A 26139-nucleotide genomic window follows, 5' to 3' on the forward strand; every position below is an offset into this window, starting at 1 on the left:
CCAATCTTCCCCGCTTTATCCCTTTCCTAACTGCGGAACGTTCTCCGCCGCCACCGGCGCGCTTTGGACAAGGGCATTTCCTATTGGTCAAGCGCGGCGAGAGGCGCTCGAGCCCGTTTCGTGCCTCGCGCGGCTATAACGTCGCACAGAGGAGCCAGCAACCAATGGGTGTTTTCTGGATTGGGCGACGGCTGCGCAGGCGCAGAAAGCGAGTCGACGTCGAAGGCCTGTATTGGACCGGCCGCGTGGGAGCGCGATGTTTTACTTCTGTGGCAAAAAAAGGGGAGGGGAGAGAGAGCGGGCTCGCGGCGCCTGCGCACAGTGTCCCTTCCCTCCCGCTCACCAACCCCCCCTCCCCTTTACGCCTACGAGGGTCGGAGCGCTCACGTCTGATGCGTCCGTGCGTCAGGCGGCGCGCGCTGAGCAGCAGGGGGCGGGGCTGTGCGTGCGTGCTTGTGTGTTGCTTTGCCTCACCCCGCCCCCCCACCCCCGCCACTTTCCCGAGCGCGCGCGCCGCGCTGTTGTGGCGCAAAAACCTGAGGCGAGGGAAGGTCGCCGCTCTGTCCCTTCGCCTCCCTCGCGGCTGTGGTGGTTGTGGCGGCCGCGGCGGCTCCAGCAGGAACCCCGCGAGCCCGGGCTATGACCTGCCTCCCGAGCTACCTGAGCGGCGGCAGTCCCTCCGCCGCCCTCCGCGCCTTGCTCAAGCCTTCCCGGAGGCACCAGCCGCCTGCCCCGCCGCCGCCGCACAGCCACCTCGCCTTAGCGCCCAGCGCAGCCCGCCTGGCCGCGTCGGTGGCTTCAGCCGCTGCCGCCTTCGCCGCGTCCGGGCTCCTCTCTCAGCCGTTAGCGCTGGCGGGGCGAGGGTCTTCGCCGCCTCCGCCCGCCCCTTCCTCCTCGCAGCGCTGCCTCAGCTCGGATGCTTCTTCGTCGGAGCTCCCTTCGCGGTCGGGAGGCGGCGTCGGGTTCCGCCCGGCCCGGGTGGTGGTGGTGGCCAAGACGACCCGCTACGAGTTCGAGCAGCAGCGGTACCGGTACGCGGGGCTCTCCGAGGAGGACCTCAAGCAGCTGGTGAGTGGAGGTGCTCGGGGATTTAAATCTTCCCTTTTGGCCTGCGAATGACCCGAGATCATAGAATGGCAGAGTTGGATGGGAACCCTGAGGGTCATCTAGTCCAACCCCCTGCAATGCAGGGAATATGCAGTTGTCCCAAAGGGGATCGAACCTGCAACCTTGGCGTTATCAGCACCCCACACGCACCAACTGAGCTATTCAGGCTGGATGGGAGACCACCTGGCATATCTTTCAACTTTTCCCTTTTCTTGTGAGGAATCCTATTCGGAATAAGGGAAGTTCCCTTTAAAAAAGGGAAACGTTGACAGCTATGTCACCTGGAAACCGCTATGGCCTTGACTTCCACAGGTAGGAGAAATGCTGGCTATGTATGTGCTTAATATTCCTCCTAAAGGGAAAAAAAACTGGGAAGAGGTTGTGTGCATACAAGAAAAAGAGGCCATAGATACAAACAGATGTAGCATGTGCTTTCATTGAGCAAGCCCACTTCACTGCATCTGCTTGAATATGGATTTAGTGCACAAAAGTTTATACCACAGTAAGTATATATATCTTGGTGTTTTGCAGTGCAGTAGGCAGCCTCATCTTTGTGCATGTATAAGCCAGACCTTGACATAAGCACACACTCTTTCTCTGATAACAAGGTAAGTTAGCACAGGGAGGTGACTGTTGGAGGCAGATACTTAACACCCCAAACAGCACCCAGTCAACAACTGTTTTTGTGGTTTGTAGTAGTGGCAATTTGTCAAGCTGGTGTGTGGCTGGGGAGGAGTTCCTTTTTAGTAACAGTATTTGGTGATTGCCTGTTTATTCTACCTACTAACTCAGTATGAAAGAAGCATAAATGTAGTGGGGCCCACCCGAACTGACTCCCTCCTTATTATAGTGACTGTGTAATATCAACAGGTATAATTTGAATGAAGCCATCTTCTACTACATCAAGAATGGGAAAGCTGTGGCCCTCCAAATTTGTTGAATTCCAGCTCCATCTGCCCCAACCAGTATGGTCAGATTGTAGTTCAGCAACATCTGAAGGGACACAAGTTCCAGAGCCGTGCTCTGTATGCTTACCATAAATCAGTTTAACTTGAGAAACAAATAAAAATGTGTCTGCCCATCAAGTGTACAGTGGTACCTTGGGTTAAGAACTTAATTCATTCTGGAGGTCTGTTCTTAACCTGAGGTACCAGTTTAGCTAATGGGGCCTGCTCTCATCCTGGAGCAAAGTTCTTAACTCGAGGTACTGTGTCTGGGTTAACGGAGTCTGTAACCTGAGGTACCACTGTACAAGAATTTGGCAGAGAACACTTTTGGGATGGGTGGTTCAGAGTTCAAATTCCTAACTACCAAAACAATTTGGAGTACCACCCTTGCACCTTTTCCGAAAAGGGGAGGGCCAAACTTATATTTGGATATGGTTGCCATCTTTTTCCCCCTTGCAACTTTTTTGGAGGGCATGTGTACAACTGGAGCAGAAAATGAGTTAATAAGGAAAAGACCTCATCCTTTTGTTCCTAGTTTTATCTACTCAAGGCTGCATCTGAGGGTTAATAAAACAAAAGAACAAAAAATGACCACAGAATATTAACACTTGTGCAGTTTGGCCTTATGCTGCCATCTATTATTTGGATAATTGCATACAGATTTATTTATTCCAAGGATATTGTCAACTGTCAATATTTACAACATTATGATAGTACCATCAGCTATTTGCTCTTTGATGCATCTAATAACTTTTACTACTAAGAAAATAGGTGTTTTATCTGGCCAGCACTCGGGCTTCGAAAGATCAAGACTTTAATACAGAATCACTTGATTAAGGAAGTGGCAGTTATACATGTTTCCACACCCACAGGTTCACATGGCACTGACTGCTAACACAGATTCATCTTGCTTATTTACTCTTCAGGAAAGTACCATCTATTTTGGTAGCACTCAGCCCCACTCCAACTACCTAACTTGCAGCCATGTGAGGCTAAAATTATTGGCTCTGAAGGGAAGGCAAGTTAAATGAACTGTTGCATACTCCTGATGTGTGTATAGTGCTGTCTTTCTCCCTTCTGCCTTAAATATATACTTTGAGGCTATAAAAGAGATAATTGATCACATAAGTATAGTATATGTAATACATTTACTACCTCATGCCATCTTAGCACACCTTCTCTATAGCAGTCATAGACTACTGTATGCTGCTGACAAAGATTCATTCCACCCACGCAAAATTACAGTATATCACAGGCCAGATTCACTATGTTGTTAGCCAGTGGTAATCTGATAATTCCTGCTATATATCTATAAAGACACAGCTGTTCATCCTGCTTTTTTCCTGATTGACCCACTTTTTCATCTAATGTATGACGTCCTTTCTTTTGTACAGTGAGTCTGTGAGCAGGGCACATATTATTTTAACAATTTTAGGCACTTTAACAATGATCAGATTGCTAGGGGGAAGGTGGGGTTTGTTGTTGTTGTTTAGTCGTGTCCAACTCTTCGTGACCCCATGGACATGTTATGAAATAAAATTGAGAGCAGCTTGGTTCATGTCAGTATATAGAATGAGCTATCAAACTGCGCTAGAGACTCTGTATTCATGAAACTTCCAGCAATGTCAGTGAGGCTTCCTGGTTCATTCTTTATGAAATATATATTGTTATGACCATTAGGTTTTATAAATAATATCTTCTGATCAGAATGGATAAAAATGTTGGCTTAAAAATAATAGCTTGTTAGAATTAAATCATAATATGCTAAACTATTATAATATCTCAACACTGAATCAGTGGCCTTCTATTAGGGTTAAAGCGTGCTTTTCTAAAGAAGCATGGCCAAGCATGATAAATGTCACATAACTAGTCATATACTTTAGCAATGGTTCTCAGGCTCTCTCTCCCCCCCCCCCCCCCCCATGGACCATTTGGAAATTGCTGAGAGTCTTTGCAGACCACTTAATGATTTCCCCCTTCCCTGTCTGTTGTAGCAATTGTAATGCACTATGCTAGATGCTGGATGATTTTAATTGTACTTTTACAGACATACTGTAGACCACCTGCATGAAGCTCCGCAGTTTGGGAACTCTTGTACTATACTGTGGGCTTGATACTGGGAGCACAAGGATCCAGCCCTTTATTCCCAGGAAACGGCATCCTGTATAATAGGATAATGTACACTGTTTATAATTAAGTGTCTAAATGTATACACATTTACCTGTCTTTGATAGGCCTAACTTATTTTTTCCTCCTCCCTCCCAATGCTTTTTCCTTTGTGTCTTGTGTTTTACCTTGTAAGCCTGGGAACACAGACTGTCTTATCCGTGTGATACCTTTTTGAATGAACAGCAGGATTTAACAAACATGCATAGGATTGCGGAGGTTCATACACAGTGCCCACCTCGGTGAACAGGCATTTTGTCATATAAAACTCTTCTGCCACATCATTTGCTAGCTGCTTCTACTGCTTTGAAATTGGAAATTTTAGGTTTTCCAGTTGCTTGACCACTTGCTTTTCTGTGAGCTTCAAAACAATTTGTTTCTACAAAATAAGTGGCTTGCTATAGAGCAGTACTCTCACACAGTCATCAGTGACTGGCTGCTATGGAGCCAAGGACTAGCTTCTTTGTAGGAAATATGGTGCCATTAAGCTCGCTCTTGTCATTCTAGTCTTGCTCTGCTATTGAGATGGCAGCAGAGGGGATTGTGGTGTCAGCCCTTTAAAGTAGTATAACTCCTCAGGTTCTTTTCTCTTCAGAGGCTGTCTTGGCTTTGGAAACAGTAGTTCTTAATCAGTGATATCCATTCTGCTCTGATCCTGCCAGTTGGCAACATCTCTTAGGCTTTCTTTTCCCACAGCCTTAGAAATTCTCTTACTGATGTGAAACACTTTTGTATATTCAGTTCCCGGCAAAGTAGATACAAAAGTAACTTCTTTGAACACTGTTGTAGTCTTCTTTGCATTATCTTATGAAATGTTTGCCGTATTCAATGTTCTCAGTGGTCTTCTCTTTACATATTTTCCTTATCTTGCACCATACTAACAGAGAAGCACAGAGTTTTTCTTCCTACCTTGCATGTTCCTCATACAATTTCTTAGCCAATTTCGTAGGGGTGTATTTGTTATTTTGTGATGTACTTCTTGGAATGCTTAGCCTCTCAACTGGTTATTGTCAAACATTTAAGTTTTTCTTGTTCTAATCATCCCTATCCTTCAATGGACTGTTCTGCTTTGAGGGGTTGCAAGTACCTGGCTTTGTGGCTGTTCAAAAACTTGTTTAAAGCATTTTTAATTTTTTTTAAAGCACTCTCCCAGCCCTTCTAAATAAACTTTTAGGTGGGAAGGGCTTGCGTTTTTTTGCTTGATATATTGGCCAGCCAATCAGTACTGTAAATTGGACTGCAAATCCCATCCTGGTAAGAAGTTCATATATGTAGTGCAAACATAGTAAGTGTGCTTCCATAGCATATTTACCACTAATATTTTTGGTATTTTGATGTATCCCAGGATATCACAGGTTTTTTTCCTGTTAACTTACCTTAGTTCAGTTCTTTGCACATATTGTGATTGGTTTTTTACATTGTGCCCTTTTATCTTGTTAACTTTGCTCAAATAATGTTGCAGACGCAGACCTAATAAGCAAAGAAAAAAGGTGATTTTACAATCTATGTCTGGAGTCTACACCATGCGAAAGAACGGAGGCTCCAAATTTTACTTTATTTGTCTTGGCATGTAGCATAGCTGTAAACTAAGATTTTAAAATCTTTGCTAACCTTGCTGATTTGGTTTCTTGCAAATTTTCCAATTGTGTCCCTACTTGAGCATCTTAAAAGCAGAACATGATAGGATAGATTACAGAAAGATTGGAACTCTTATAGATCTTTCCTTTCTGGAGTTTGTTTCTGCCAGGACATTCTTAACACTGTGAGTTTACTTTTGTTTGGACATACGCAGTTCCTGAAAAAGATTGTGATAATGAGTGTTTACATTGTCTTCTGACAGGACAATCCAAATTTCAGACTCTTTGAAGACATCATTTTCAAGTGAAGCAATATTTTCACTGAACAAAATTCATTTCATTGTGTGGTTTGTTTGAGAAACTGATCTCTGAAATGACAATCTTTGGATTCTTTGACGTACATGAATTGACTTGATCTTCAAACTATTGTCATGGCAACTCTCTTTAAACAAAGGTGCTGTACACAAGGTTTTGGAATGTCCTGCCATGTGATGCCCAAAATCTTCCTGACGCAGTGCATTTGGAAGGCACTGAGGCATCGCTCCTGGCGGGTGTAAGTTGTCCACAGCAGCAGGCTCAGCACGCAAGCCTGTTAGACCATCTTGGTATTGGTCATTAGCATTACATTATCACATACCCTTTGGTGTTCAGAATTTTTATGGTCACTAAAATTCTTTTTTAAAGCAATTGAGAATGTTGTTGTTTTTTTTTATAACATTTTATTAATTTTCGAAAAATAAAAACAACAACAGTACCAAAACAAAACAAAACAAAACAAATTGACTTCCCTCTAGTCCCTTCCTTGGTTCTATTATTTATCAACATAGTTTCATTGTCAATTTTGCCATTTCAGCATATTCCATTAATTTAACTTGCCAATCTTCTTTAGCTGGGACGAAAACAATTGAGAAAGTAATGTAGTATGTGTGTTACTTCTGTTGGGGTGTTCCTGTGGAAGGATTAATTTAGAGATTGGTTCATTTAGTTACATGGTTCCATTTCATTCTCGCCTTGTTTATACAACTCGCTGTGGTGTGGCTTTTTGCTCATCTCCCCACTGAGTATAGTGTGATACATTTGCCGGATTTTTAGAGAACATAGATGTGCCATGAAGGAAGCAGGTGGTTCTGTCCCTATCCTTTCAGTTTAGTTCCTGCCCTGGTGTACATTGTACTCTAATGAACACTTACAGAGCTAAGACAAAATTAAGTGGCAGCTTTTCATCACCTTCCCACAGACCTATGTGCTGTCACTATATGTTTGTAACATGTACAGCTTTTATGTTAAGAATATAACTTACTTTAAACATGCAGTATTGAGAGAATTCAGACAAAATTCTCAGTTTATTCAGGCAAGTATTTGTAAGCAGATTGAAACCTGCTAAGAATTGCAATCAAGTAAACAGGCTGTCAGGCCAAAATTCTGAAGGCTAAGGAGAATTACAATGAAGTGTGCTCACAAAAGATGGTGACATTCAAATTTAGGCATATTTTGTTTCCCTCTTCTCTTCTGTAAGCTCAGTGACTTACTTGATTTTATTTTATATTTTGTTTTGGATGACACTCAGTGGCACATGAACAGACTTCCTCTTTCCTCCATACATGCTCCTCCAAAATCTGCTCCAGAAGGATGGTGGCTTTTCTGGAGCTGATTTTTCGGGTGCTCAGAATGCTGCAGCAGAGGAGAAAAAGAAGAAGTCATGTTGTGCAAACAGAAATCATTTGTGCAATCTTGCAGGCATCACTGGATGTTTCTCTTTTTTTATTCTTCGATGCATGTGAAACTCCCAACTTTCTATAAGTTTTCTCCCTACTCTCTACAAGTTTTCTTAAGCATTTAGTGGTTTTATTGCTGACGTTTTCCTTATTTTCAATCATTTTGTCACCTTGGGGGCACTTTTCTAAGAGTTATACTGGGATAAAAATTTACTTAAATATTTTTTGTGTATATTCAGTGGTCCGGTCCCCAGAAAGGCTTGCCAGTGGTGGCTAGAAAGTTAATTTCGTTACTAGAGGACAAAGGCCTCAAAATACACAACCACAGGAGTAAGAACTTCTTAAAAGCTGGCAATAGTATAGGTACACAGAGTGCCTCTTTCAGTATGGTGTCATCGTGCTTTTCGTGCAGTATCCTCTTGCCAGGTAGTAGATAGAGAAGTAACAAAGCCAAGCTTCTTTAGTGACTAGAAACAGTTGCCAGTAAGATGCTATAATGCACCATGACAGGAGATACTGCTCCTAATTTGTTCTAAACTGCATACTCTCATTTCATCCCAATTCAGAACTCTTAGTAAAACTTATTTTAGGTTATATTTTATTATAGTTGATTGCAGCGTTTGAAATTCACCAGGCGCATTTTGCACCTGGCTATTGACCACTTGTGACCAAATGATCTGGAGGTGCATGCCTCGGATCTTGACTGTTTTCACACATCCACAACACAACCTATATAATACTATTCGTTATATTTTATCTGCACTATCAGAATGAATTTCAGGAACCAAAAAGTCATATTGAAAATGCCCCCAATTGGCAACTAGGCCTTCTGTTTTGGCAACTATAATCCTGGTTTAAGGAGGCATTTTGCACCTAGCTCATATATTTGAGTTTCTAACACTGGTTGATTGGTATGTCAGAATGCATATGGCTGGTAGAATAGAATTGTATACTGGGACTTTTCATTAAAATGGTAGTGTTCCACATGCTTATATGCAGATTCTGAATTTTGAGCAACATTTAAATACTTTCTTTCTTGCTTGGTTTTAGAGAATAAACCATTTTCATGTTTCTGACAGTTCCAATTTTGCATAAATAAATTTAGCTTTTTAAAATGTAGTGTGTTCCAGCTTAGCTGTTTGCATACTGTTTTCACATGCTTAAGAAAATTACTGCCTACTTCATTAGATTTTGATTTTTGTCTTTCACAGCTTGCATTAAAAGGCTCTAATTACAGTGGACTACTGGAGCGACATCGGATTCATACAAAAAATGTGGAGCATGTAGTAGATAGTTTAAGGTAAGGGTATGTATCAATAATAATGATTATAATAAAAATAAATAATATAATAAATAATTTCAGAGAGCAAAGGTTCTAGAAGTTTGACACATTATTCTAATGCCCAGTATATGAAATTATAATTACTCTGATCTAGTAAACCATGTTTATACATATTTGGGCTGGGCGATATCTGGTTTTCAACATCATGATGTATCACCAGATAACTTCACAATATACCGATATATCACAATGTCTGAAAAAAGGATGGAGCTGTGTAGAGGCATTTGCGGGCTTCATAGTTTTTCCCACATTGTGATTTTTGCATAGTGCACATAAACGCACACATTATGATTCACAATATGTTCCCAGGTCAAAAAGTATGAATCTGATATAAAAATATGGACGGTTTTGGATGATTTATCATCCAGCCCTAGTACATATGAAGGTGACTGTATGTATAAAAGAAAGGGAAGATTGACTCTTTACTTCTTTTTTCTGTTAGCAGCCCTACATATTCAGTTTCAGAATTTTCTCGTAGTTCAAACAAGATAGTTGGGGCATTTTAGTTTAGAGAAAAGCATGTAGGAGGGGGCATGATAGTGGTGTATAAAAATACACTTGGTGTGGATAAAATGGAGAGAGCAAAATTATTCTTTTCCAAAAATACTAGAACTCAGGGACATACAGTGAAGCTGAATATTGGAAGATCCAGGATCGAAAAAAGAAAATACTTCACATAGCACATAGTTAAACCATGGAATTTGCTCCCACAAGAGGTTGTGATTGCCACCAACTTGAATAGCTTTATTTCTATTAATTTATCTAATCCTTTTTTAAAAGCCATCAGTGGATATATTCTACCCCCACTGTGTTGCTTTGAATACCAGTTTCTGGGAATCGTAGGAGGGGAGAGCGCTGTTGCACTCAGGTTCTGCTTGTGGTCTTCCCATGGCATCTGTTTGGCTACTGTGAAAACAGTCCTGGACCAGAATAGCATTAGGCTTGATCCCACAGGGCTCTTATTTTCTCTGTTGAAAAAGATGTACAAAGGTTATCTGTATGCAGTTCTCTGCATACACAAGTGTCAGTGTGCATTCAAAGCTATTGTTGCATCATTTAACCAAACTGGACAACAGTAGGATACTGTTGAGTTTTTGACTGACCTTGTAATCGGTAGAACATAACAGGCAGTTTCACTCTTGAGTTAGTTTTCAATTGGTAACAACCACAAACTATTTTTGTTTGTTTCTTTCAACTAGATAGATAGATAGATAGATAGATAGATAGATAGATAGATAGCTATAGATATATACTCATTGATTGTCATAAAACCTCCGAGTGGTTTACACAAAAACCCCTACAATTACTAAAAGATGGTTAGAAGCAGGTGTTTAAAAAACATTCAAAAGATAATAAAAGTCACCAATAATCTAACAACAATTTTAGCTAGTTTACACTACAGGTTTTGATGTATATGTGCACAGGTTTTGCTGACACTAGGTTGAGCTCTTCCTGAATAACAGCCCCAAACTTTTGATACATAATCCTGTGTTAGTACATCAGATTTAGCAGAGGAAGGTGTTGAAAGGGAAGCATTATAGCAAAACCCCTTCTGTGTAAATCAAGAGTAGTTAGCCTGTTGGCCTTGAAGTTGTTGGTCTCCAACTCCCTTCAGCCACAGCAAGCATGGCTGATAGGGAAGGTGGGATGTAGTCTCGAAGTATCTGGAGTGACACAAGCTAGCTGTTCCTGGTGTAAAATAATTAGAAGCTTTCAGGGAACTGGTAAGTAGAGCTTGATGCAAGTGATAGTTATCTTCCATGGGACTAATAATAATAATATTTTTTTATTTATACCCCGTCCATCTGGCTGGGTTGCCCTGGCCACTCTGGGCGGCTTCCAACACACATAAAAAAATCATAATAAAACATCAAGCATTAATAGTAACAATCAGATCCTGTATAAAAAGTCACAATAACCGAATATTCATACTTGTCGTGTGTTTTGCTTCCCTTTCCTGAGGTCATTATCAAAGTTATATAAACTAGCTTTCTAACTTGACAGTTTGCATTCCTTTTAAGCCCTTCAAACCTGACTAATAATCACTTGCATTTCCATAAATCTTCAGGAATGAGAAGATTGAGGTCCGACTTGTGAAGCGCAGAGAATATGATGAAGAGACAGTTCGGTGGGCAGATGCTGTTGTAGCAGCAGGAGGTATTAACTTGTGAGTGGGGATGGGTATTTTGAATTACAACAAACTTGCGGGAATAATTGTTTAGCAGTATGAAGAATTGATCAGTTGGCTTATCAATAAATAAGTCTTAACCTAAACTACCAGAATAAAGTTTATTTAGTGTCAACACATGCAGGAGTCTGGAACGTAACCCTTGCACAAAACACTCATTGCCTGTATACAAATTCTGAAACATTCTGTAGAGGTTGTTACCTAGGCTTTGTGCACCTGTTTTTCTTTTTCTTCATAGGTATAATTTCCTTATGGCAAAATGAGTTCTGCATCAAAATCTATTTTCACTCTTAATTTTATACAATAATGGTTTAAAAGTTTGAGCACAAAATTCTCTGTACTTGATACTTCCATTGGAATATTTTACTTATGTAAAAGTAATCTGATCTCAAACTATATTTCATCTAGGTGATGGCACAATGCTTTTGGCAGCCAGTAAGGTGTTGGACCGGTTAAAACCAGTTATTGGAATAAACACAGACCCAGACAGGTGAGCCTAAGACTTACAGATACCTTGTCATATTGTAAGCCACATGATTAAAAATCTAGTGGCCTGTGAGTGCCATGTGGGGCATTTTCTGTCATTGATATGCATACAGTGACTTCCTTTGCCAGTTTATTATGCACATTATTCACAGTTTTTCCTTATTTCTCACAAAATTGATTGCATATTTGTGACTTCTGCATGGGTGTAAATGGTCAAAGCTAGGTAAGAGTAGCATGGACAGACATTGAATTTTAACTATAATGTCCAGCTAATCTAGGATATATTTTAATTGGGCTATTGTGTAGTATTTTTGAATTATGGTGCTGGAGAAGACTCTTGAGAGTCCCATGGACTGCAAGAAGATCAAACGCATCCATTCTTAAGGAAATCAGCCCTGAGTGCTCACTGGAAGGACAGATCGTGAAGCTGAGGCTCCAGTACTTTGGCCACCTCATGAGAAGAGAAGACTCCCTGGAGAAGACACTGATGCTGGGAAAGATGGAGGGTACAAGGAGAAGGGGGCGACAGAGGACGAGATGGTTGGATAGTGTTTTTGAGGTTATTAGCATGAGTTTGACCAAACTGTGGGAGGTAGTGGAGGACAGAGGTGCCTGGCGTGCTCTGGTCCATGGGGTCACGAAGAGTCGGACACGACTAAATGACTAAACAACAACAACAATTGTGTAGTATGCTAACTATGACTGTACATCAGGGATTGCCAGATTGGCACCCACAGGGTCCATGGTGCCTGCAAAGGCCTTCATTGTTGTCCCCAGGTGGGGCCCTAGCTTTCATTTTAAAACATAGCAAGACTTTAACCCTCCTACAAAGAAAGTTATAAAACAAAATGTGCAGGTACACTTCTAAGTGATTCTGTAAAATGAGCAAACCTGGCTGCTTCCGCCTGTCAGTGCTTTTAGCCAATGAGTGAAGTCAGAGCAGTGATTGATAAATGAGTTGTTTAGACAGCCCACAATATGAATCCTTGGGACCCTAAGGAGCTGCTGTTTCCCCCTCCCATTTAATACACTTTTCCTGCTTATTTTCTAGGCAGAATTTCAACAGGTTAATCCTTTTCTTGTGTGGAAACACAATTATGTGAAAGGCTTCACCATGATTGTACACTCTAATTTAGCATTATGCCCCCATGGCAGCCATTTTGTTGTTTTTAGTCACTTCAATACATGAACAACAATTGTTGGAAAATAGAGTGCCTAGGCATATCTTGCATAGAATGCTGTCTAAAAGTGAAAATTGCCCAGCTAGCTACAATAATGTAATCCAGTATTGTATTACTTACTCCCTTTTTTTAGAATGGGTGAGAGGGAACATATCTTTGCCTGAAGGAGGTAACAGAATACTGTGATTTCATGCCTTATTCTCGCCTTGTTATGTTCTATTCAGATCTGAAGGCCATTTGTGTTTACCTGTACGATATACACACTCATTTCCAGATGCCCTACAGAAACTTTATCGTGGTGAGTTCAGGTAGGTTAGAGCTTACGTATCTCTAGACAATTGTTTTAAAGAAATGTAATTTTTTGTATTAATACAGCTATAGTGGGGAACAGACCTGAAGACTATTTGTTCCACCCCACAGAGTGTTTGTTGTGGGGGAGGAAGGGAAAGGAGAATGTTAGCCGCTTTGAGACTCCTTAAAGGGAGTGAAAGGCGGGATATCAAATCCAAACTCTTCTTCTTCTGCATCAATGTGGGAACCAGTATGTCCAAAACAGTACTTAGTGTGATTTGTGGAACAGTCACACATTTCTGTTTTATACAGAATGGCTTGGAACTGGGAGCACAGATTAAAGCTGAAGGAGTTATGCGGATGCAGATTTTTTAAAACTACACATCCCTAGAATTTATTGAGTCTGCGGTCCATATCAAAGTAGTGCAAAAACATTTATACTCAGTCAGGTCTTGGGCTGATTATTGTATTGTTTTTATTGTTGTTGTTTTTATCATGTTGTGGTTTTATGTTTTAAACCACTCTGTGATCTCCAGATGAAGGATGGTATATAAATTAAATTATAAATTAAAATGCATTTAAAACATAGAATGTACCGTATTTTTCGCCCTATAGGACACATTTTTCCCCCTCCAAAAATGAAGGGGAAATGTGTATGCATCCTATGGGGTGAATGCAGGCTTTTGCTGAAGCCTGAAGAGCGAGAGGGGTCGGTGCGCACCAACCCCTCTCGCTCTCCAGGCTTCAGGAAGCTATCTGCAAGCCTTGGGAGCCCAGCGTGAGTTCCCGTCGGGCTCCCTAGGCTTGCGGATAGCAGCCTGTTCTGGGGGCTGGGGTCGGAGGAAGCTCGGGCTTCCCCCGCCCCAGCCCCGTGCCTGGGGGGGAAATATTTTTTTTTCTTTATTCCCCCCCCCAAACTAGGTGCGCCCTATAGGGCGAAAAATACGGTATATATATAGAGCCTTCTATACTAGTAGTAAAATACTGAATTTGGCCCAGTAGCAGATAAACAGCCAGTGCAGATCTCACAGATAAGATATTTATATATGCTTGACCCTACAAGCAGCCTGGCCACAGTGTTATCAACAGCAGACCTTCCTTTCTTGAAGCCTGCCTTAAAGCAGGATATGATTCTTTTGTTCAAACGTTAGGTACACATAACGGTAGATATACGGTGAACTGAAAAGTGAACTCAGCTGGTAAGTGCCCAGCAGGATTATAGACAATACAGGGTCACTGAGAAATAAGAGGGAGCTATCAACACACTTAAAGGAGTTAGCTAAAATACAAAAGAATTGGTGTGTGTGGTTTAAAACAGCAAGAACAAAACCCCAAAAACAGCCTAAAGAGGACTAAGCATGCTCAGTGATCACAGAATGCCAAGAATCTGTAAAGGCATGCGGGAGTGGAATGGAGCGTGGTGGAGGACGACATGACTGGAATGCTGAACAGGTCCCTCTTGTAAATAGCTTTAAATGATGGTGAGTTCTTCCTCCCCTTTTCCAGTATTGCAGCTCAGTTTGTTCAGGAGGATGGGAAAAGAAAGTGATCCTTCACTTTGTGGTGAGCACCTTGCTAGGCTACCAAGATTTCCTGGTTCACACGCCTTCTGACAACCTCCAGTTCAGATGGAGGAAAACACAGAAAAGCTGTTCTATACTCAGCAGTTTAATAAAATGGCATTAAATGCACAATGTAATCCGTCATCATTTAGTCTGGATAATTTTGGAATTTACAGAATTTTTGACATTTTGCTCAATGTGTTGCATTTGGGGGTTTGTGTTAATTATCGAAACAGATAAAATAATACCACTTATTTCACTAAAGATTGTTAGGTAATAAATTCATTGATGTTTGAGTGGTCTTGTTCATGTTGCGTTACATGGGAGGATATTCATTCCACTGGTGGAGGAAGAGGGGTGCAGGGGGAGCGCACCGCCCCCCGGCAGCACAATCCCGGTGGGGTGCCATCGTGGCTGCCCCCCCTGCCTGCGGGTGGCGCGCCACGTCCCCGGGACGCTGCCAGCCACGCCCCCGCCTGCTCTCTGCCCCCTGGTGCTGGAGCATGAAACTCTGCCACTGATTCATTCCAATCTTTTGAAGACTCAGAATTTAGTTATGCTGCATGGACATATTTTAGGAGATCAGCTGAGTAAAACTATAGAGATATATCTGACACTAATGATTTCATCACAGCTATTGCTGATTGGTGTGCAAGAATCAATACCCGGCAAGGCAAATTTTAGATGTTTTGGAACATTTACTGTTGACACACACAATAATAGGCATTTAATTCTGAAGCATACTGGAGATATCTTTATAGCCAAGGATGAGAAACCTGTGGCCCTCCATATACTGCTGGACTCAAACTCCCTCAGCCCTAACCTACATGGCCAGTAGCCAAGACTGATGGGAATTTTAGCCTAGCAACATTTGGAGGGACACAGATTTCTCATTAACTTTATACCAATCATAATACCTTCATATAGAACGAATGGGATTGGGTTTTGTTTTTTATCAACTGGTTTAAAATGTTGCAAGCTATTTTAAAGTTAGGCACAGGAAGTCTTCAAAGCAGAAATTAAATCCTGCTGTGGTATAGTCTCATAATAGCTTGAACACCACTACCATAAAACCGGTTAATTAAATAGGGTGTCTTTCTGCAATGTGATCTTATAAATGAAGTTGGGACTTGCTATTGCTTGATGATACTAAGTTTTGTCTGTAATGAAAATCAGTAAAGATAAATATTAAATTTTAAAATAACTTGATCAGTAATGATAAATATTAAATTAAAAAAATAACTTTATTGTTGTGTGCAATAAACAGAGGTAGAGATAACAGTGATAACCTTTAGGTGATATTATCAGGGACTACGCAGGTTCTCTTTATACCTTTATATTCACCAAAAGAACTTCTGTGTTTCACCTAGGGGCAGAGGCAGAACTGAGTAACAACTAGTTGTTGATTTGAGAGATGGGGAACCCTCCTTTTCAGGGTCAGGGAACTTCCAGCTTATGGGTCTAATTCGGCTGGACACTAGTCCTTATTTGGCCCCCAAGACTGTTTGCCCACATCTGACAATATACAAACTCCTGATGGCTTTTTGAAGCAGGGCTTGCTGTCAGCTAGCCTCACTGGGATCTTCTGCACTAAAAAACCTAACCCCTGGAATGGTCTCCGTTGAATGTCTGATAACTTCCCCCACACTGTCTTGTAAGTTTTAGAGTTTAAAAGCTTACATTGTATTTTGTAACATTTTGGTTGGCCCAGTAAAGATTTTATTTTCTTGAACTATTGATTCATGCAGAAAAATTGCCATACATTTCAATTTGTTTGATTCTTGTTCTATTTTCTCCTTTTTAAAGATGGCAGTGGCGGCAACGAATCCGTTTATATCTTGAAGGGACTGGCATTAACCCTGTCCCTGTTGACTTGCATGAACAGCAGTTGAGTCAAGAACAGCACAGCAGGGCCCATGTTAATGGAAGATTTCAGGATCAAAGTGAGTATAGTTTCAATCCTAAAATATAACCCACACACTGGTGTGCAATGATCTTTTATTCAGTCTTGAGATGTGATGTTAATGCTAATCTCAAATATGTAAGAGAAACATGTTCAGAATAGAAGGTAACTTGTCGATTAAATGCAAGGCCCTCTTCAATAAATGAATAGCCAGACTTTTGTACAATGAGTTCTTTCACATCAAGTGTGTACATCAAGAACCTATTTATTTTGCTCCTGGTTGTCTTCCATATCTGTGTATATTCACACACACCTCTATAATAATCTTACCATTTTGCTTTCTGGTGATGCTTACCCTGTTAGCCTGTCAGCACTGATTTGCCTATATTTGCAGGGTCTCAGATATCTGAACCACACCTCTTGCCAGTGAGATCATTAAATGAAGTGTTTATTGGAGAATCTCTCTCATCCAGGTATGCTAGAATCATAAGCATTTTAGTTTGAGACTGCTTGTAAACTTCAATATCATTTTTTCCCTTCTGTGTGTAATAATGTATGCAAATATATTCAGACTTAATTACTGGATCCAAATTATACATTTCTGCAATTTCCCAAATCTGTGAGAAAACAGCATAGTTCTACATATATATTTTCCTATCATGTTTCAAGAGGTCTTATTTGGACACACACATTTGACTTTGGATTCTTTTCCTGCATGTTGTGTATCATCTTGCATATCAAGCATATGTTATTGAAGTTCTGGTCTTCATTGTTTATCACTGACTTCAACCATTTTTCATAACTGGCTCAAACTGTAAAACAACCTGAGGGGTTATCTAATAGTACACTAACTATTTATCACACACACACCCATTTCCACAGTGTCTGACAAGACCTCTCTGCATGTTACTGTCTAAAACACATAACACTTTGTACGTAATTAGTAAAAATGGGGAAATGATTTTTAATCATAGTGTTCAAAACTGTGACCTATTTCTCTTAATTGCTGACACTTTTTCATCTTTCAGTTCTTCCTTGCGTCATGCTTCCTAACACAGTATGTTTTATGTAGGAAAGGAGAATTGAAGCTTGCTGCTCCCCCCCCCCCCCAAAAAAAAAAAAATCAAGCAGAAAGGCATGGAAGATTGTGGAGATAATTCCTTTTCCCTTGCTGGAAGGGATTAAGCATGGGAGCAATACTACCAGTTCCATCAAATAATGGGGATTATTGAAGAGTTTCGATTGAGCAGGCCCATAAGTGTTTTGTGAGTGGAGAATTTGAAGTGTTTGGAGATGATTGAATGATGACTGTGGAATGGGATTGCTTGGTGGATGAAAAGGTGAATGTTAGGCATGGTAGACATTTTATATTTTATGGGGTGTAAATTTGGGAAGTGTAGTAGGGAAGTGTGGTAGAAATACCTATTTAGATGCCAAGTTGAGTATTAGGTTGTTGGTAGCCAGTTTGATGCTCTTCAGATTCTGTTGGACTACAGCTCCCCTCATCTCTGACCATAAGCCATGCTTGCTGGGGCTGCTGGGAGTCATTGCCTAACAATATGTGGAACGCATCGTGTTGGCTAGCCTTGGTTTAAGTAAAATGAATAGTTTGGAAAAGCGAAACTGGGGGTGGAGAACCCGTGCTCCACCAGAGGTTTCTGGATTCTAGCTCCCATCCGCTCCGGCCATCATAGTTAGTGGACAAAACTGATGGGAGCTGTAGCCGAGCAGTATTTGGAGGTCCAGAGGTATACAAGTTGCAGCCACAAATTCTATTACTTGCAGTTCAGTCTTACAATTCCTTTTTTATTTCAATGGCACATACATATGGGAAGAAATTACTAAAGCTGTGTGCACTAATGCTGCAGTGTGGGAAATACTTATACCCTGTCCTATTAACCACAGATGAACCCACAAAATTAAGGTAGAAAATTCTAAAAGGCTTTCAAAATGGCTTGCTATCTTACTAACAATTTGCTGTATTTTTGAAAATTGATGAAAACTTACCAATCAAAAATCAACCTTGTTGCTTCATTAAAGAACTGCTGTACTAAATTTAATGTGAAATTTTCAGCCATGTTTGAAATTGCCCTTTTAGATTGGTACGTGCCTGATGTGGGGCTGTGTTCTGTCTTATTCAGGGTGAACTATAAGTCCTGCAAACCCAGTTTTAAATTCTCCCTTCATAGGGCCTCTTACTATGAAATATCAGTTGATGGTGGTCCATGGGAGAAACAAAAGAGCTCAGGTCTCAACATATGCACTGGAACAGGATCAAAAGCCTGGTAAGTTTGGTGTAGCCTTAAAATGTTAGTTCTTTGGCTTTTCCAATAGGAGTAATGAGTAAACACATTTTCATAGAAGATAGAACATGTTGTACCACCTTGAAGAAATTGAGAAATAGCTCATGTAATGATCAAGTCCACTTGAGTTCTATCAAGCTGCAATTCTATACCAACTTGCCTGGAAATTAGATCCATTAAATCCAATGAATCTTAATTTTGAGTTGGCATGTATTGTGTTGAGTTGTTTGGCTTCTTGGTGCCAAGCAGGTTTTTTTTCTTTGCAAAGGATGAAACTTCCCCATTCTAAATTGTGGCTTCTTTTGAAATTCCAGCTTCCAAAGCACTTTGTTAATGCAGGACTGGTTTCCCTACTGTTGTTAGGGAAACAGAAAATGGGGTGGTGGTAATTTTAAAAATGGGTATGCAAAGTTGTGTGATTCTTTAAATTGTGGTTTTAATCTCTAAATTCTGTAACAACGTCTGAGTGTGCTAGATGTGTAGACAAATAACCAATTTGAATGCCAATACATGGTACACTTCTGGGACTGTAGCTCTTCAAAATTCAGATGAGGATGCTTGAATGCTCCCCATGTAACACAAACTCCTCAAACATGGATAGTAGGCCCATTATGGAAAGATATACAGTGGTGCATCGCAAGACGAAATTAATCCGTTCCACGAGTCTCTTCGTCTTGCGGGTTTTTCGTCTTGCGAAGCACGGCTATTAGCGGCTTTAAGAAAAAGGAAACAAACTCGCAAGAACTGGCAAGACGTTTCGTCTTGCGAAGCAAGCCCATAGGGAAATTCGTCTTGCGGAATGACTCAAAAAACGAAAAACCCTTTCGTCTAGCGAGTTTTTCGTCTTGCGAGGCATTCGTCTTGCGGGGCACCACTGCAGCTGCTCAGTCTTCACACTGCTGGGTGTAACTTGACTGAAAATTGTACTGCCTCTGATCTTTGGATGAAAGCAGTATAGAAATTTACTACTACTACTTCTACTGCTACTATTGATAATAATAATCAGCCCTTTTGGAAAGGATTATTCTATTGTTTTGTTTTATGAGCATGTATGTGTTTTGTAAGGTTAGTGAGTTTGATGACTCTAGTTGAAAAGTGGAATATAAACTGAATAATAAAAATACAGCATTTAATATGATAATGAAATAAAGGAAAAATTCCTGTTGGGTTGAAACTTTCTAGTGTTTAGGAGATTTCAAGTCAGAAGTTGTAGTAAGGGGTTGAAAGGAAATGTTAGTGTTGCTTCCAGTTGACATAAAATCTATTCCATTGAGGTTATGCAAGTATTTTTTTCCCTCCTGCTTTTCAGCTAGAAATTGGCTCCCAGTTTTTAAAATCCTCTACATTTAAGACAGTAGAGAATGCTAGAGAAAGATTTGGGAAGTCTCCCAGCTGGAGCTAGTCCAGGTCCTTAAGAAGTACCTTCTTCCACATAAATACTTCCTGTATCTGAATATTCTATTCAGAAGCCCTGCTCCATGTGTCCCTGCCAAGTGAAAGGAAGCAGGTGGCAACTGGGGAGAAGATCTTCTCCATGGTAGCATCCTAGCTACATTATAGCCTCCAAGAGGGGTCACCTGGCACTTTATCTGTGATCTTTTCAGTGTCAGATGAAGGGCTTTTAAAACAACTTTTAATCTGAGCTGCTAATGATTTTATTTATTTATTTATTTAACAACAACAACAATCTTTATTACAGTCCAGAGACCCAACAAAACATTACAAATCAATACACAGTTCATTATTATTTATTTTTGCTGCTGCAAAGCTTTTCGGACAGTGAAATTCAGTTTTTGTTGCATTTTAAATGTATCCTAATATTATTCAGTAAGCTACCCAAAGAACATTTGTTGGTGGGCAGCCGTATAAAAATACTGTATAATAAAATCCTTGTTTTTATTTCTGTTTGTAGGTCTTTTAATATCAACAAGGTAGCAAATCAGGCTGTGGAAGAAATCCTTAAAATTGGTGAGTTACCAGCACCATAACTATTGACCAGCAAATGCAAAAGATAATTGTATCTAATAGAAGAATTGTGTCTAATTCTTCCTTTTTTTCAACAGCTAAAAGTTATGAGAGCTTAAGGCTCCCATTGAACAAGGAACTTGTACAGAAAGGTATATTTGACTTTATCATAATTTCTGAGCTTATGGGCAATATGTTTCCTTTTAACTTTTGCACAGGACTTTGTTTTTCAGAATTGTAGAAATGGACATTATTTTATGTATTTAGCTTTCACATCTAATGTTACTCAGTTCTTCGACAGGACAGGCTAACAGTTTTTTAAATCCTCATAATTAGAGTGAAAATAGAAGGTGCAGGCAGATATATTTTCACAAATCTTTCAGAATAGGAGTGTAAGCCATTTGTTATTTAAAAAACAAAAGTCTAGCCATTAAAAGCTCAGCTGATTTGAGAACTTACTATTTATTGCTTCACACATGTGCAGAAGCTGATTATCTAATTTGTGTGCTTTCAGTAACAAATGGATATAATGAATCACTACTGTATAGTCCAGAGGAACCCAAGATGTTTTTTAGTATACGAGAACCTATTTCAAACCGTGTTTTTTCAAGTAGTCGACAACGGGGTTTTGCTTCAAAGTAAGTATTGACTGCAGGCGTTTCGTTTAAATTCAAGATTGTGACAAAATATGTAACTGCAAGTTTTTCAGAGAATAGGAATCCTACTTTCAATCCTGTGATTGAAATGGATTTTTGATTTCATTTTACCATATCATAATCATGGTTCCCAGTTTGACTGAAGCTGCTATCCAGTAAGCATCAAGGGGGACCCATTGCATCTTTGGAATCGTGAGGAATAAATACTGTTTTAAAAGTTAAAAGTTAAATCTGGAGTTTCCTTAATTCATAGGTCCTTAACTCATAGATTCCTTAACTCAAAGATCCATGGATCTCTCCTTCCTAATGGTGTTGGCCAGATCTTGTCTTGCTGCATCTATGGAGAAGGCCATTTTAGAATGGGTAGCTCTGCCTAGCAAGTCTAAAGGCAGGGCTGTTAACATTAGCCTTATCCTATAATCTTGCTTCCCCCCCAAAAAATATTTTTGCCAGTATTATCTTTCCTTCATTTTAGCTTAGCTATAGAGAAGCAGAAAATATCTTCCTGGTTTTTCTGATGAATAAGTTTTTATACGAGAAGTGCAAAAAAAGTTTAAAGATAAATTATCAGGAACAAATGCACGTTTGTGGAATATGATTCTGTCATAGTATCTGTAGTTTGCTGTTGGCTAAACTGGGCAGCTGAGTAGGTGTCATTTGACAGATGAGATCTTAAAACTAGCATACCAGTAAATGGATTTTCATTTTTAATTGGTTAAGTAGGTATGACCTGATTTTACTTCCAATAGTGTAGAGATTAATAGTGATAAAATTACACAAGCATGACTTTTGTAAATAGTGTATTCCCATTGTAAATGAAACTGTTCGCTTGATTTGTAGGTCTGTAGTAGTGTTCTTTAAATGTATTTTCAGAGTTTGCATTCGCTCTCGTTGCTGGGATGCCTGTATGGTTGTAGATGGAGGAACTTCATTTGAATTTAATGATGGAGCAATAGCGTCAATATTGATCAATACAGAAGATGCACTGTGTACTGTTTTGCTAGACGAATGAAGAAAAAGTTTGAACTACTCACAATTCAAAGAAGGGATGCTGCCTCATTTCAGATGTGAAACTTGCTCTTTCATCTAGGCAGACATTGGGAAGCAACAATTGAAACGGCTTTTCATTCCTTTTGGATGAGTAATTCTTGGAAAACCAGTGTTTGTGAAGCCAGCAAAATCGCGACGCTTCAAAATCTTAATGAATCTGGCAGGATACTTTAAAACCTAAGACAGGGCTTGGAACAAATTGGTGTTAATAAACTGTACAGTTCTGTAGTAGCTATCTAGTACTGATTCTGCAAAATGCCTTGATTCCCCCCTCCCCCATATGCATTTCATTGGTTTCTAAAAGCAAATTATGTTAAAAGTAATTAAGCAAAAACGTTAGGTCAGTGTTTGAATTTAGCTACCCAAAAGTAACCCTTTTATATACACCCAAGAATTTTACTTTTCTGATTGGTCATGTTTGATTGTAATGGTTTTCATTGCTTTAGTTTTTCTACAGTTCAGTACCATAAACCCAGCATCTTGTGTCTAAGCTCCCCAAACTCACCAGTTTGATGCTGTGCCTATTTTCTGCATGAGGAACCTATGGCTTTCCAGATGTTGCTGGACTGCAACTTCCATCAGCCCTGGCTGGGACCAGCAACATCTGGAGGGCTACAGGTTGTCCACCTGTTCAATAGCAAGAATAAAACTCACTTGAGATTATCCCCACTACCTGTTGAAAATCTGGCTTGCCAACAGTTTCAGCTGTGTTTTGAAAAATGTGTTATGGTAGATTTGTGATAAATTTCCCACCAGAAAGCATATGGTAATGATTTTTGGCACTCGGTCTTGAACTTCCATTTATTTAATATGGCACTGTCAGGGTTCCTGATTGGGCCTCTAAGGTATGACCCAGGAGTAGACCGGAAGGGAGAAGTTCCTGTGGTCCATGCTGAAGCCCCGTTTTTGCTGGGGGAAGAGTGTGAGCAATGGCATAGCCAAGTGATGAGGCAAATTACAAAGCCAAGTCATGTCAGAAGGATGCTTTTTTGCCATCCCTTCCCGCACAAATAAGTCCCCTGCTTACCAAGGCTAATTAGTGAAAATACATACCATTCCTTTTTAAAATGCAGGTGTTTGTAAGACACTGAATGCTTTATGAAATGGGTACAACAGGGGGGGCCTCCACTTGTGCAGGGAGGAAATACTTGGACGTTTTGAAAAGTACTCATTTTTCAATGCAGCCTGTATTCAGTGTTTTTTAAAGGTACATGATTGTGACCAATTTGAGCCGATTTCACATTACTGGAACTCATGTTCTTTTGCTATGTAGATAAGGCATTACAAACCATAGAACTGTGACTTAGAGCTGACTACTCACCATTGTTTCTTTGAACTAGCCATATGATTATCTGCAAACACGGCATTCAGTAGTGTATTCTGTAGTTTATTGGTTGACGCTACTAAACCCATGCACAGTGCAGTGTTTTGAGAATACTGCCCAATGCATTCACTGTTTACATTTTAAATAGTGGTAATGAACCCTCGGTGTGAGTCAGGTAAGTGATGAGGCCTGTTTAAAGTACACAATAAGAAGTTCAAATAACCTTATGTCTTCAGAACACAACACCAAAAGTTAAAGTTCAGAAGCAGTTCTGAAAAGGTGTAAGTTTATTTTACAAGGCCACCTTTTAAGAAAAGAAAAAGTGAAGCCATTATACTAGCTCCTTAAACTACACTGTGAAGAACTTAATGGAATCTTAAAAGCTCCCACTTAAAATATGTATTGTACAAAATTTCCCATCAGTCAAAGTATCCAGTGATCTGTATTGGTACGGCTGGGGCTTTATAGGTTGTTTGGAAATGTAGTGGGTCCACTGAATTCAGTGGAACTTGCTTCCAAGTAAATCAATTTAAGATGAGGAATAGTAACCACAGAATGTGAAAAGGTGCTGTAATAATTTGAAATGGAGAAAGCTGTGAAATTCGTCCACCAAGATTGCAACTGTTTTATGAACTTCTCAATCTAAGTTTTAAAAATGACTCAACTTGGAGCATGATCAACCCACACCATGGGGCTAATGCCTGTACTTTAAAAATTCTGATAAGCCTCACCAGAGCCTTCCCCTACATATGCACATACCCCATGTTTCCCGAGTTCTGTCCCACTGCCAATACACATAAAGTGAAGGGATAAGGAAACAGGGCTGTGTGGGGATTCTGTACCCATGAGGCAAATAGATCATGGCTCTCAAAATAAAATACTCTACTGTGCCAACGTGATGAAGTCTTTAAAGTGTTTTATATAAAGACAAGTACTTAGGCAAGCTTACAAAGTTGTAAGCAAGGGCAATTGCTTTCTCAAACCTATTAGCCAAAAACAATAGTTTAAATGTAATGCAGGCCTTCAAACGGAAAAAGGATCAAACGATAGCTGTCCTTCGGGGTGATCTGAAATGTGAATTTGCACAGATGACAAAATAAAATACTATACTATTATTGCACATTTGAAGTGCTCCTGGGTGCCCTCTACTGGTCTTGGTTTGTGACAGGCAAGCATTGTACTAGTTTTTTGAGTGTCTGTGTCAAACATTTATAAAATCAAAGGTGTGGGGTTTTTTTGTTTTGTTAAAGGGAGCTTATTGGGGGTTTACCCTGAACTTTATCAACCACTCCTCTTGCAGCCAACCCCCTCCCTAAGCAAAAAAAAAAATCCTTATTATGGGGAGTGGGGATAGTAGCTATTGAAAAAGTACCTGTGGACTTGAGAGTGTGGCGGCAGATTATGCTTAGAGCATTTCCTGCTATAAATCATGGGCACTTTCCTGTGTGCGTGGAGGTGCTTTTTGACCTCTTCTCTCCCCTCTAGTTTAAAAAAGAAATCTTTGGAAAGGAGTGCTGCACAGTATAAGAACAGAGGTAGGACATGAGCCACAATTTGTGTTGAGCCTTGCTTGAAAGAGACTGTACTTTGTGCTAGCACCACCCAAGTTGTTTGCTTGTGAAGTGGATCCACTTACTTTGTTCTGATGACTAGATGCAACAAATCTGGTTCCAAGTAATGGGGAAATACAGGTTACAGTACAGGCTCATCTGTTTCTTCCCCTACCCCCCTTTTGCCCTGCAAAGTAGGATATAGCATGTGAAAGCGGTGTGGGCAGTTGTGGTGTTGGTCCCCTGTTGGACTGCTCTAATTAGCAGCTCCCCACCACCATGGCTATATTTGGTGTGATTAAAAAATGCACACACACAAAAATCCAGATCAATCACAGGTCTCACAGCTTAACATGTACGTTGGCTCTAATGGGAACAGGGGGTGAAGAATGTTCATAAAAACAAGACAATCTTTAGAAAGACAATTCAAGCTATTTAAAGACGTATTTCTATATAAATTGTTTGGTGTTAAGGGAGCTGATAGGGCAACTGTATATGTGAAATGTGTGCAAGTATGAAAGCCAACATATCCCCTCCTAAAATGGTCTAATTCTAGCATCCTGGACTAAAGTGTTCCTGTTAATATTTTAACCAGGATTCCACATCTTACTAAAAATAAAGGCGTTGATATTTGGTTTTACTGAGAAATAATGTATGAGGTGGATAGTAATTAATGTAATAAAGGTGAGCTAGTGTTTTGGAAGTATTTTATGTGTCTCTGATGCTTGAAGACTACTTCAGATGTAAATCTCCAATACTTGTTATAAAAATGTTCTTGGCCATATATATATACATACAGATATAAATAGAATACTGTCCTTCATCT

General features: G+C 40.1%; 1 protein-coding gene across 4 annotated transcripts; it reads left to right on the top strand.

The window, feature by feature from the left end:
• The first annotated feature begins 485 nt into the window (after positions 1 to 485).
• NADK2 (NAD kinase 2, mitochondrial) lies at positions 486 to 26019 on the top strand. 4 transcript variants are annotated; one of them, XM_028748464.2, is made up of 12 exons: positions 489 to 1068; positions 8724 to 8812; positions 10923 to 11011; positions 11451 to 11532; positions 12934 to 13017; positions 16369 to 16505; positions 16860 to 16938; positions 18607 to 18750; positions 20681 to 20736; positions 20832 to 20885; positions 21248 to 21371; positions 22263 to 26019. In XM_028748464.2, the coding sequence occupies exons 1-12, from the start codon at positions 640 to 642 to the stop codon at positions 22399 to 22401; spliced, it is 1506 nt and encodes a 501-aa protein (XP_028604297.2). In that variant the 5' UTR covers positions 489 to 639; the 3' UTR covers positions 22402 to 26019. The 4 variants fall into 4 exon arrangements, with proteins under 4 accessions (XP_077792550.1, XP_028604297.2, XP_028604298.2 ...); XM_028748465.2 differs by having other exon boundaries at positions 491 to 1068; positions 18655 to 18750; XM_077936424.1 differs by lacking the exon at positions 22263 to 26019 and having other exon boundaries at positions 486 to 1068; positions 21248 to 21375.
• Positions 26020 to 26139: the final 120 nt, after the last annotated feature.

This window comes from Podarcis muralis, chromosome 11, assembly GCF_964188315.1.
Source record: "Podarcis muralis chromosome 11, rPodMur119.hap1.1, whole genome shotgun sequence".
NCBI lineage: Eukaryota > Metazoa > Chordata > Lepidosauria > Squamata > Lacertidae > Podarcis > Podarcis muralis.

Bases quoted from the DNA above. Each gene is read 5' to 3' on its own strand.
- NADK2 (XM_028748464.2), top strand. From the start codon at position 640: ATGACCTGCCTCCCGAGCTACCTGAGCGGCGGCAGTCCCTCCGCCGCC. The intron at 16,939-18,606 runs GTATGCTAGAAT...TGTCTTATTCAG, and splicing joins GGAGAATCTCTCTCATCCAG to GGTGAACTATAAGTCCTGCA. The intron at 18,751-20,680 runs GTAAGTTTGGTG...TTCTGTTTGTAG, and splicing joins GGAACAGGATCAAAAGCCTG to GTCTTTTAATATCAACAAGG.